Source organism: Danaus plexippus, chromosome 31 (assembly GCF_018135715.1).
Source record: "Danaus plexippus chromosome 31, MEX_DaPlex, whole genome shotgun sequence".
Taxonomy (NCBI): domain Eukaryota; kingdom Metazoa; phylum Arthropoda; class Insecta; order Lepidoptera; family Nymphalidae; genus Danaus; species Danaus plexippus.
This window is the reverse complement of record NC_083558.1, coordinates 178,904-191,790: the sequence shown is the minus strand read 5'-3', so window position 1 is coordinate 191,790 and position 12,887 is coordinate 178,904. Positions and strand designations below refer to the sequence as shown.

Genomic DNA, 12,887 nt, shown 5'->3' with positions numbered 1-12,887 from the left:
CAGACACGGCGAGGGACTTTGTTTTATAATATATATTGATATTTTAAAGTTGACAGAAGAACGTCGCTATTAATGGTACTTTTAGACCCGAGCCACTAAAATAAATATTCTAGAAAATTTTATTACCAATGTTCTCTCTATTTTTTATGTCATGTGTTTATGGAAGAAGAGTATGAGTGATTCTTTTGCGTTCTGTGTATATCAGGGAGAATTTTAATAGACAGTTTGATGTGTTTGTACAAGTAATAACATACTTTTGTCTGATTTAGATGTTCTTATCGTAAAACTGTACGGTATTGTCTTCTTAAGAGTTTTTTTTTAAAGTGTAAAAGGTGGCAGACGAGCAGACGTCCTACTTGATGGGCAGTAGTCACCATCGCCCATGGACATCCGCAACATCTATGTTGTGGATGCGATGCCAACCTTAGTTGTTGAGGAAAAGGGAGGTGTGGGAATAAGGAATGACAGGAAAGGGCAACCGGCTCTCTCACTCATCGGACGAAATGCAGCCATTAATGACTACTTAACGCCGATCTTCTGTGAGAGGGTGGTACTTCCCCGGTCGAGCCGGCCCATGTTCGAGCTGTAGTAACTTGACCACAGCTAATGATAGAGAGATAGAAAGGAAGTGATCCAAATCCAAGGAGGTAGTCTACATAAAGAAGAAACGTTTATTTACTGGATTCTCTACATACGAGTATATTAATATACTAGCTGTAACCTGCGACTCCGTCTGCGTAAAAAGAAAAAACACTGAATATATTTTAAGCGCCATATGCGCCCTCCTACCCGCGCCTGGTAACGGTTAATATCGGAATCGGGATAAAAAGTGACCTAAGTTACTCCTTATCACATCAGCTACCTCGCAATAAAGGTCCCGTAAAAATCGGTTCAGTCGTTTCAGAGATACGACGTAACAAACAAACAGACAAACGGACAAATTGTAAAAATATTTTATGTGCTATGTCACATAAAATTCTTGTCTCAACTGTGATTTATGCTACGTAAGAAGCTAGTTATTTCTATCTAATCGTTGTTCAAAGAGCCGTTTGTCGTCCGTACTCAGCTCATAAGACAACAGCTCCGTGTTTAACTTACGACTGAGTCACGCTTGTTGAAACATACCTATAATTCAGATACGACACGACAATAACGGAGAATGTGTTGATGAAATTAATTCAACACTTGGGTAAATAATGGATTCTAAAGAGCAACCTTGCCGCAGAGGCTGCTTCAGACCAACTCATGATGTGCCGCTATATATATAACTTATATATAATCTGATATAGATGAGAAATTAAAAAATATATTAACATACCTTATCGATTCATTAGGAGGAAGGTTATATGTCTGGTTATTTCGTAAATATTTTTTTTGCTAGACGTGTATATATATTGTATTTACTGTAAGTTTGTCTGTTAATATTGATTAGTGCTAATAGTATTCAAATTTTTCAAACAATATTAATGTCATAAACTATTGGATGGTCATTAAACAATAGAGGTGTATCAGGATGCACTTACCTCGAATTAGAGCAGAGCCACGGGGTAAGTGCCTCTGTCTTACCGAACACAGCTCAATGCTGCTATTGCGTGAAGTGGGTATTCCTGTGGTGGGTAAGGTATCCAGTGCTCCTTGGGATAGCGTACTGGCAGTTGGGGACCAGCGTGGATTATGATACCGCTGTTGGCAGGTGTAGACGAGAAATGGACGTGGCTATCAGTGAGACCTTGTCAAACGGTTGTTCGCTATCTGCCCAATGAGTTTTTGATCCAAGATAAACATAATTTCTACTTTGAGAGGTAGCCGTGACGGAGTAGGAGTCCGCATAGGACACGACTGCTACAAGACTGAGGGTCCAGGAACACTTATGTTTGCCACGTTGGTAAATCTCAAAACTTACCTAAACCTCTAGGCTGATCTTTCATCCCGCTTTGTTGCGTAAGCTGCTAGCACAATCGATACCTACTACTACCTATCTGTTCTCTCAATAACTATAAAAATGATAAAAAAGCAAGGATGAGAACTAAGCCTTTCGCGAGTATTAATTTAAATAAAACTTATATTTTCGGATTACTACGTATATTTTATTATTTTCTAAACCACATCCTCCCGACGTTTCGGTTTCTTTGTTGCAACAGTGATCACACCTCGTCTGCCTGTGGTGACGGTCACTGAATGTTGCGGAGTGAACTAATCTTCCTGATGTAGACACAGACAGTCTTTCCGGCGAATGCATCTTCTCTAATGGACCTCGGCTCCAAGGTCAAACATGGATTCCCGAGACGTGCCAGGTGCAAGTATGTATGCTAGACGGGAGGTCTTCTAACACCGCTTGGACCATTTCAAAAACGGTGATCTGTCGGTTATGTGGACAAGGACACAATTTGGTTGTTTGAGCACCTCGATTTGAGAACTGTCAAAATATTATAAATAGTTTCTATTCCCATCACCAAGATGTTATGTCCTCGGTCCACAGACGACTCGAGTAGACATGCTTATAAACTCCCTCTGGTTAACTCACCAACAAGATATCCATGCATTAAGGACCATGCGAATTACGAGCTCGTTATTGATCGTTCTGCTGACCAATGAAGAGCCCGTAAAGAAAATAAATCCTACCGCAGAAAAGATATACTATCTCAGTGGGTGCGCTGCTCGGTTCCTCCGACGAATGTTTCGTGTCGACTCCAGGGCCAGTATAGAAAAATTTGACAAACTGTCTCCCGCCATCTGGGGCGGAGTAACTCAGCGGTCTGGGGTGGATAGCGTACATCTTACGCATAGTTCGAAGGTGGTATGCTTGAAACCAGAAAATCCTGAACTTCCTTCAGCTGTTGTCAATGTGGCGAGCCTGTTTAGTATGGAATATTCTATTATAACCTGAGTTGCAAACGTTTCAATCAGTCCTAAAAAAAACTGAACTAGTCAATGAAGCTGTATGGACTTAGACCAGGGTGTTCATTAAAAAAAAACAAAGATCTGACATTAAGCGCGATTAAAGCAGACGTAGTTTATACAATAAATATAACACAAAAATATGGATTTTATATTAAAAAACGAACATCAAACAGAATGTCCTAAGACCATAACAACATAAATTAGTATATTTTAAAAGAAATTAAACCGAATTACGACAAAAAATAAACTAATTGTATTAAAAAAGGTTATGTTCATTACTCTATATCGCTGTGGTCTTATAAAAAGTTATATAAATCCAATCGTTATATATTAAACAATTCAATGCATTTAAACCTGAAGCATGTCGCTTTAATATAAAACCTATGAAAAACAATCTATACATATACATAACGACATTAAAAGTATGCGTACTCAAAGCTGTAGGAATCAAGTAATATTTTCTATTGTTAACAACTCGTACTTAGCATCTAATAATGATATATATTTACTATTCAAATTTCACTAATATATTTGCGTCAGCGTGTTGGTGTGAATGTTTGCACATTTTTAGTAACGCTTTAACACGCCATATAAAATGCCGTGTCTCTCACCCCACTCATAGTTGTGAGTGACATCGGAGATGATTAACTTTGCACTCCTAGTTATTGTGAGTAATTCATTTTGTATTTATATTTATATTGTATTGTATTGTAGTTTCATTTATTTAAATTATTTTTCGTATAAATTTTTATATTAATTGTATTTTTGTTACGTTTTAAGGGCTGCGTTGCAGTCAATGCTATGCCGCATCCCAGTGAGTATTAATTTTAGTTTTTTTCTGTGCTTATAATACAAAGTCATTGGCAATACTTTAAATGTATTTTTGTGTCTGCTCTTGTGTTACTCCGGGGTAATGCTTGGAATGGCTATATTTTTTTTTGATATAACTAACGTCCTGTCATTGAGAGAGTAAAAGGGGAATTATATAGATGAACAAACTATAACTTCAATGTCTGTGTTTATTGTATATTATTGTATAACACAATGTTTAATCAAATGGTAAAAAATACTGCTACTTTAGGAATATTTTAACTCTGTTACGATAGTGAGATTGGGACAAAGACATTTGAGGAGTTTGAGTCTCTTCCAAGAATACTATAGATACTTACCACAAGTCTTCACCGTCTCACACACGAAGCGTCTCCCGTGTCTCATTCAATCTGCGTTAATAATGTGAGTTATAAACGACAAACTGTCAACGCTACGTGTGTAGTTACTATGAAGACTTGTAATAAGCATATAGCTCCTGTGTTATTTTAAGCTGTCGGAATTATCTTGAAATAAAAAACAGAGTGTTATTATCTTAATAAACAAAATATAAACAATAAGGAGATTGAACAAAGACAAGAAAAAAGTCCTTCCGCGCGGAAGAAATGAGACTTCGTAATGCTTAAATCCAAGATAAATTATCTGTGTATTAAATTAAACAAAAAAATAAATAAAAAATAAATATTATAAATAAATTAATATAGAACAATAAGTGCCTATCTATTCCAGTTAATTTCACAACGCTCACACTGTATACTTCGTTGGATAGCAAGAATACCAAGCGCATGTGCTTGGTATTCTCCTTACTCACTCTTTTCCTCTCTCCTACTTTCTACATTCTTGTATCATTCTTTCTCTCTCCCTCAGCATAAAACATTTAACGCAACCTTGTTGGAAGTTGCATAAGAAATTTCACTTCAAAAACAAACATTAATGCTCTAATATTCAGCCGAAGATTGGAGACAGGATCCATCTGGCATATTTTCAAGAGTGTTTTAAATGTCCGCTTTGCAACGTCTTATTTTTGAAGCTGGTGTTGTCATATCAAAGGAGTCATGTCTGCTGCTAGTTTTTCATGATGTCACTTGTCGAAATGATATAAGAGTGAAAAAAAAAAAGTTTTGACACTACGGTTACCTTTAGACTTAGACTTAACGGAACGGAACTTAATGGAAATAAGTCCGGTCCATTTCGTCTTCATTGATAATTCTGTGGCCATGACGCTCCCAGTTGTCGGTGGTTACAACTTTTCCAGCGATAGTACAAGCCAGATTAATATTGTGATGTCATAGCAACAGTGTGATTTAATTGAACTGTAAAACTTAAGACAGATTATCCAAAAGACCAAAAAAAATAAGCATCCCTTTTTGTACTTTTTTTTGTGGACTCCAAGGAGTCTTCAGCATCATCAATACCTGAACTGTTCTGGAGTCCTACTGTTACATCCAAGCATTCAGATGTGACGACCGTCAAGGGTAAGGGTTAACTTCAACAGGAGAAGTACTATATATCGTGGGACGAGGGAGATGGGTTCCGTCTAGACCTCTTTAACGTTTAAAATTATAAATTAATTAAAACTACTCTACTCTTTGTTTGTAGTATTCTTGTTGTTATTATTTAATGTATTTTTTATTCCAGCTCTAGAACTTATTGACCACAAGGCGGATGCTCTGAAGGCAGGTGCGGCAAATGTAGCAGAGGTAGGGGGCGGTGTAGTTGCTCAGATAGGAATTGGTGGTGCCCTGGGGGTGGAGCATCAAGCTGGTGCTGGAGCAGGTGTGATTGGAAAAGGTGAAGGATGTATTGAAGACGAATTACATCAAAAGGAAAACAGCAAACCTGGTGATGGAAAACCAGGTGACGAGAAACCCGGTGACGGTAAACCTGGAGATAACACACCGGGTGACGCTAAACCCGGAGATAACAAACCTGGAGATAACAAACCAGGAGATGGTAAACCCGGAGATAACAAACCTGGTGACGGTAAACCCGGAGATGACAAACCTGGAGATGCAAAACCAGGAGATAACAAACCAGGAGATAACAAACCGGGTGACGTTAAACCCGGAGATAACAAACCTGGAGATGCAAAACCGGGAGATAACAAACCAGGAGATGGTAAACCCGGAAATAACAAACCAGGAGATGGTAAACCTTGTGACGACAAACCCGGTGATGGTAAACCCGGAGATAACAAACCAGGTGACGTTAAACCAGGAGATAACAAACCGGGTGACGTTAAACCCGGAGATAACAAACCTGGAGATGCAAAACCGGGAGATAAGAAACCAGGAGATGGTAAACCCGGAGATAACAAACCGGGTGACGTTAAACCCGGAGATAACCAACCGGGTGACGTTAAACCCGGAGATAAGAAACCTGGAGATGGTAAACCCGGAGATAACAAACCTGGTGACGGTAAACCCGGAGATAACAAACCTGGTGACGGTAAACCCGGAGATAACAAACCCGGAGATAACAAACCTGGAGACGGTAAACCCGAAGATAACAAGCCTTGTGACGATAAACCCGGAGATAAAAAACCTAGTGATGGTAAACCGGGAGATAAGAAACCTGGAGATAACAAACCAGGAGATGGTAAACCCGGAGATAACAAACCGGGTGACATTAAACCCGGAGATAAGAAACCTGGTGACGGTAAACCCGGAGATAACAAACCTGGTGACGGTAAACCCGGAGATGACAAACCTGGAGATGCAAAACCGGGAGATAACAAACCGGGTGACGTTAAACCCGGAGATAACAAACCTGGAGATGCAAAACCGGGAGATAACAAACCAGGAGATGGTAAACCTTGTGACGACAAACCCGGAGATAATAAACCCAGTGATGGTAAACCCGGAGATAACAAACCGGGTGACGTTAAACCAGGAGATAACAAACCGGGTGACGTTAAACCCGGAGATAACAAACCTGGAGATGCAAAACCGGGAGATAAGAAACCAGGAGATGGTAAACCCGGAGATAACAAACCGGGTGACGTTAAACCTGGAGATGCAAAACCGGGAGATAACAAACCAGGAGATGGTAAACCCGGAGATAACAAACCGGGTGACGTTAAACCCGGAGATAACAAACCTGGAGACGGTAAACCGGGAGATAAGAAACCTGGAGATGGTAAACCCGGAGATAACAAACCAGGAGATGGTAAACCCGAAGATAACAAACCTGGTGACGGTAAACCCGAAGATAACAAACCTGGAGACGGTAAACCCGGAGATAACAAACCTGGTGATGGTAAACCGGGAGATAAGAAACCTGGAGATGGTAAACCCGGAGATAACAAACCTGGTGACGGTAAACCCGGAGATAACAAACCTGGTGACGGTAAACCCGGAGATAACGAGCCTTGTGACGATAAACCCGGAGATAAGAAACCTGGAGACGGTCAACCCGGAGATAACAAACCAGGAGATGGTAAACCGGGAGATAACAAACCTGGAGACGGTCAACCTGGAGATAACAAACCAGGAGATGGTAAACCGGGAGATAACAAACCAGAAGATGGCAAACCAGGAGACAACAAACCAGGAGATGGAAAACCGGGAGATAATAAACCAGAAGATGGCAAACCGGGAGATAACAAACCAGGAGACAACAAACCAGGAGACGGTAAACCAGGAGATGGTAAACCAGGAGATAACAAACCAGGACCTGGCAAACCAGAAGATTGCATACCTGGCGATGATAAAATAGGAGCTTTTCCAAAAGTAGACATCGGGGCGGCTGTGACTGCCGCTGCTGGTGCGGGAGGAGGCTTAGGAGCTGCGGGCGTTGTGGGCGCTGCAGTTCAAGCCCATATTGCAGGCGATCTCGCCGCTGTCGGAGGCGCAAAGGCGGCAGCCGGAGATTTAGCAGCAATCGGTGGAACTAAAGTAGCCAATGACGTCGCGATTGCGTCCGGTGTAACTGCTGGGGTTGGTGCTGCCGCTGCAACCGGCAACCCTGCGGCAGCGGCGGCAGTAGTCGGTGCCGGAGCGGGGGCGGGCGTCGGAAACGACCTCGCGACAGCCGGCGCCGCTGGAGGTGTAGCAGCAGGACTGGAAGGCGTCGCTGGAGCCAAAGTGACCAGTGACGCTGCCATCGCTGGCGGATTGGCTGCAGGTCTTGGCTTGCTGTGAGGTCAGGTCCAGCCGGCTCCGAGCTCTGGAAGGTGTCTTCGCCGTGCCAGCAGTAGCTGTCAGAACCATTAACATATTCAATAAAGTTATTCCGATGATGCAGTGTCAGTCATTTAGTTGGTAGCTAGATTTAAAATGTCTAATAAAATCATATATATGAATAAGTTATACATATTTTATTGATGAAGCGTTTAACATGAACGGTTGGTCTGTGTGTCACCGAGGAATATATGAAAAATAATATATGTATATATATATAGCATAAAAACTATATGACATATTATAGGAAGACATGTTTTTTTAATTCTATTGCTGTATACAACGCTAAGCTCCTCATGAATACAATAGAATAGGATAGTGACTTCGTGTGAACTCTGCCGGATGGAGCTGATCATCCTTGACACGTTATCTGTATTTAAATACACCAATGTAAACTAAATCTTTCCGAGTCATACGTACTTTGTAAGAGTATTCAGACACCACCGACATACGATGAAGGGAAACATCTAGAGGAAACCTGGACTTATAATTTCAAATTATAAGTTTGAAATCGCCAATCCACCTTGAGCAAGCGTGGTGATTAATGCTCTAACCTTCTCCATGTGAGAAGAGGCCTCTGCTCAGCTGCGGGCTCGGATAGGCTGATGATGATGATCATTAAAGATGCGTCCTTATGACACAAATAATGTCCGTGAAACTTATTTCATTTCTAAATACATTATTATTCCCATAACATGCTTTAAACTGTCAGAATGATATAAATGTAGTTATTGACATACAATATCCATTGTGTGTGGAGAATATATTGTGTCACTCGAACACAAACTACTGTGGCGTAAATATTAAAGACTTAAATACAAATAACCTAACTAAAAAAAAAACAACAAACATCATAATAACCGCTAAAAGTTTCAGACCGAGTCTAAGTCTAGTATAAAAATATTAGGAGTCAAGCTAGTGTTAAATAAATTCAATGATTTTTCAAACAAACGATCGTCCTAGTGACAGACAGACAAACAGCACGTACATAAACACGCGTAGCAATGTTAACACAGTTGGAGGCTGTATATATATATGTGTGTGTGTATGTATAAGCGTCTGAGAGGTTTTAAAGAGAAAGCGAGACGGTACTTACGATATTACAGAAATACAGACGATACGTTACATTTAGAAGAACTACAAACATGTAGCTACTCAGCAGAACGATTGACATACATAGAATACAACAAACAAAGGAATATCCCCTAATATATTCTCCTTATGACATATATATCGGATTTATTACAAATTCATTATTTTAAAGACAGGACGCCAGCCTTGCTGACGTCACTTATGTCACTTGTTTCAGTACGTTCCAGATATTTTAAAATGAAACTTGAATTCTTCTAAATGTTCTCGTATTTCTCGAAGGTTCTTCATAATCACATTCTTTATGATCCGCACTCGCTGAACTCTGCAGTCCGCTGCCGTGCGTCCAGACGTCATATTTAAACCAGAATTCAAACATAGTTCTATTCTCTTTGATTTCGTTTTACTTTTAACAATAGTAACGACGACCAATAAGTTGTTATAGTAATTGATGACAGCCTTGAGTTATTTCCATGTTGCATCCGTCATTGAAGCTGCTCGCGCCGATATATACATTATTTTAATTTTTCTCTACATGGCAACACTAATATCATTCAATGTAGGTAGTTTAATATTTTTTTCGTTTTTCCCACAACTGCAACTGACGTATCTCAGCCTGTCGATACACCTTGCTATTTAATGATCATTAGTTATTTATGTTGCTCTTAACTCTTTCTCCGTATAAACGTATATTATTTTATTCCCGTGACGTCATTAACTCACAAAAGAAACTTTCCAGAAGACGACGTCAGTGGTTTTCTTGAATCTATTACAGTTCCGGGTCTCAGAAACTATCTACCTTACCTATGGTCTTGCCTACTTTATTTACGATAACCATACATATGTTGAATTTTAATAAATGCTTGATTTCCTAGGATTACTCATTATTATTATTTATTGATAAGTCTTTGTTAGATTTGTAGGATGGTTAATTATTTTTAAATGCAATATATTGTACTCAACATTAAAATCTCAATGATTTTTCAAAACCAGCACAATAAAAGATACGTTCAAGAACGAAAGCTTAGCAAATAAAACTATGAGTGAGGATTATTTTATTTTCGTTTCACATAAACATCCTAAAAAAGTGCAAAATTTAAATTTGCATCAAAAAATGCTTTGGAATTTTAAAATTTCGATCTTATAAATCGGTGTATATCCTTAAATCTCCAGCCGCGTGGTGTCCCTATTCAGCACACGCCAAAAACACATGGCCCCAGCGGAAGACGTCGGTGAACGAGTTACTTCAAATAGATTGTTTATTAAAAAACATTATGTTCTGGTAAATAGCACGCTCTCCGCGTTATTATAAAGATTAATAAAGATATTTTAAGCCATTTTATCTAACATGAGGTGGCGGGGAGGGTATGGACGTGGCACAAGCTGTTTACATATATACGAAGCGTTTGTTATTTAAATTATATTTAATGTTGTAATATCTCATAAAGATCTTAAAACGAACAGGGTATTATAAAATTTATTTTTCGTTATGTCAAACACCAAAGAGTTTTTAAGTGACATAATAAAAAAAATAATCAAATATTTTCGCTAACATCTGTTTCAATTTATACGGCGGCGCTAGTGGGTTCGGTTCAAATTGGGACAGGTAGAGAGAGGAGCTTGGGTTGTGAAGGTGAGCGTTTAACGCGTTGGATAGGAGCCCTTCAACCTACACCTGGGTCGCAGGTCCCAGGCGCTGTTGAAGCTCCTCTCCCTGCAGCGACGGACCCGGCAACCGCTCGGGGAATCCATAGAGTATGTCAAAAATTTGCATGTCTTTTTGTATAAAGAAATACAATAATTAATTAAATGTTTATTTCTGATGAAACGAAAAGAAAACTATCGAAAAATATTCACAGAGTAACTGAATTTATTTGTCATATATATGTATATACATATATATAGAGCTTCCCAGTCCGACTTCCTGATAATCTGCCGCCAGCAGTTTCCTTTTAAACGATAATTGTCATATACTTTATAGATTTTTCGCTTTAGGTTTCCTCACAAACGACAGCACTAAAAGACTACTTACAATATAATATCTGTAAACAGTAACAGAACAAATTGTTTTAATGTTCAGTAAATCATGTGAGGGCTTTAATCGCTTAAGTGACAGTAATTCACAAAGTTCGCTGGTAAGCGGTCGCGCTTAGGCGATAACAATACTAAGGTAGGACACTACACGAGACAGAACACTACACGAGTGTGGACACTACACGAGACAGGACACTACACGAGAAAGGACACTACACGAGACAGGACCCTACACGAGACAGGACACTACACGAGACAGGACACTACACGAGACAGGACACTACACGAGACAGGACACTACACGAGAAAGGACACTACACGAGACAGGACACTACACGAGACACGAGACGGGACACTACACGAGACAGGACACTACACGAGACAGGACACTACACGAGACAGGACACTACACGAGAAAGGACACTACACGAGAAAGGACACTACACGAGACAGGACACTACACGAGACACGAGACGGGACACTACACGAGACAGGACACTACACGAGACAGGACACTACACGAGACAGGACACTACACGAGACAGGACACTACACGAGACAGGACACTACACGAGAAAGGACACTACACGAGACAGGACACTACACGAGACAGGACCCTACACGAGACAGGACACTACACGAGACACGAGACGGGACACTACACGAGACAGGACACTACACGAGACAGGACACTACACGAGAAAGGACACTACACGAGACAGGACACTACACGAGACAGGACCCTACACGAGACAGGACACTACACGAGACACGAGACGGGACACTACACGAGACAGGACACTACACGAGACAGGACACTACACGAGACACGAGACGGGACACTACACGAGACAGGACACTACACGAGACAGGACACTACACGAGACAGGACACTACACGAGACAGGACACTACACGAGACAGGACACTACACGAGACAGGACACTACACGAGACAGGACACTACACGAGAAAGGACACTACACGAGACAGGACACTACACGAGACAGGACACTACACGAGACAGGACACTACACGAGACACGAGACGGGACACTACACGAGAAGTAAGCTACTCTGATCTGTTTATAATTTATTTTTTGTCCTTACTAATATTTTATTGTACACCGAGTCCTCGTTTTTATGATTACTAACACATATACCTATCAGAGCTATCCGTGTATCGTTTCTAGGAATGGGAAGTACTTTTATTTTTCTCTACCATATTCTATAACACTCATGTTTACACGTATGACTAATATTAAATACTTCTCAAGGATCAATTCCAAAATGTACTTATTATGAGGACAGCAGAACAAATCTTGTAAGCTCAGCGAACAAATGGTTTGAGACTAACCAACACATCTATATAAAACTATGATTTTCAATCACACCACGTTCCGCCTCGTCTGTCCGCGGTCGAGGTTAAAGGTGAATAAATTATATAATTAATTTAATATATATAACCTCCTTTTGTAAAACATCCGTCAGGATTCAGAGGAACCAATAAAAAATAATGTTCACTCCCCACTAATTTATTTCTTTGGCATCTTCGTTTTACAGACATTACTTAAAAAATATTTTAAACGACATTGTACTTAACTAAATCTTAACATTATATATATTTCCATATTACATAGCACTACTTCTACGTAGTTAGATAATAATTTCATCTTATTACTCTTTCTGTTTGGACACCTCTTAATTATTCTTATCTAACATCAACTCGAGACTATACTCTATCGAACCAAAAAGTTTTATCCAAAAGAGTCCATCCAGAAAGTCATCAGAGAGAGTATTGGAAAGGAAAATTACAATCGTTTTAAACACAGCAGTAGGTACAAACAAATTACATTC

At 39.9% G+C, this 12,887-nt stretch overlaps 2 protein-coding genes across 3 annotated transcripts; both read left to right on the top strand.

Annotated features, from left to right (window-relative positions):
* Positions 1–3,442: 3,442 nt before the first annotated feature.
* Positions 3,443–8,039, top strand: LOC116778522 (collagen alpha-1(I) chain-like). Of its 2 annotated transcripts, XM_061525892.1 has the most exons (4): positions 3,443–3,568; positions 3,682–3,715; positions 5,368–6,051; positions 6,532–8,039. In XM_061525892.1, exons 1-4 carry the CDS (start codon positions 3,542–3,544, stop codon positions 7,869–7,871), a joined length of 2,085 nt encoding a protein of 694 aa, XP_061381876.1. In that variant the 5' UTR covers positions 3,443–3,541; the 3' UTR covers positions 7,872–8,039. The 2 variants fall into 2 exon arrangements, with proteins under 2 accessions (XP_061381876.1, XP_032528439.2); XM_032672548.2 differs by having other exon boundaries at positions 5,368–8,039.
* A 2,170-nt stretch (positions 8,040–10,209) lies between these two features.
* On the top strand, positions 10,210–12,101 carry LOC133319857 (serine/threonine-protein kinase fray2-like). The gene is made up of 2 exons (XM_061525728.1): positions 10,210–10,231; positions 11,191–12,101. Exons 1-2 carry the CDS (start codon positions 10,210–10,212, stop codon positions 12,099–12,101), a joined length of 933 nt encoding a protein of 310 aa, XP_061381712.1.
* Positions 12,102–12,887: the final 786 nt, after the last annotated feature.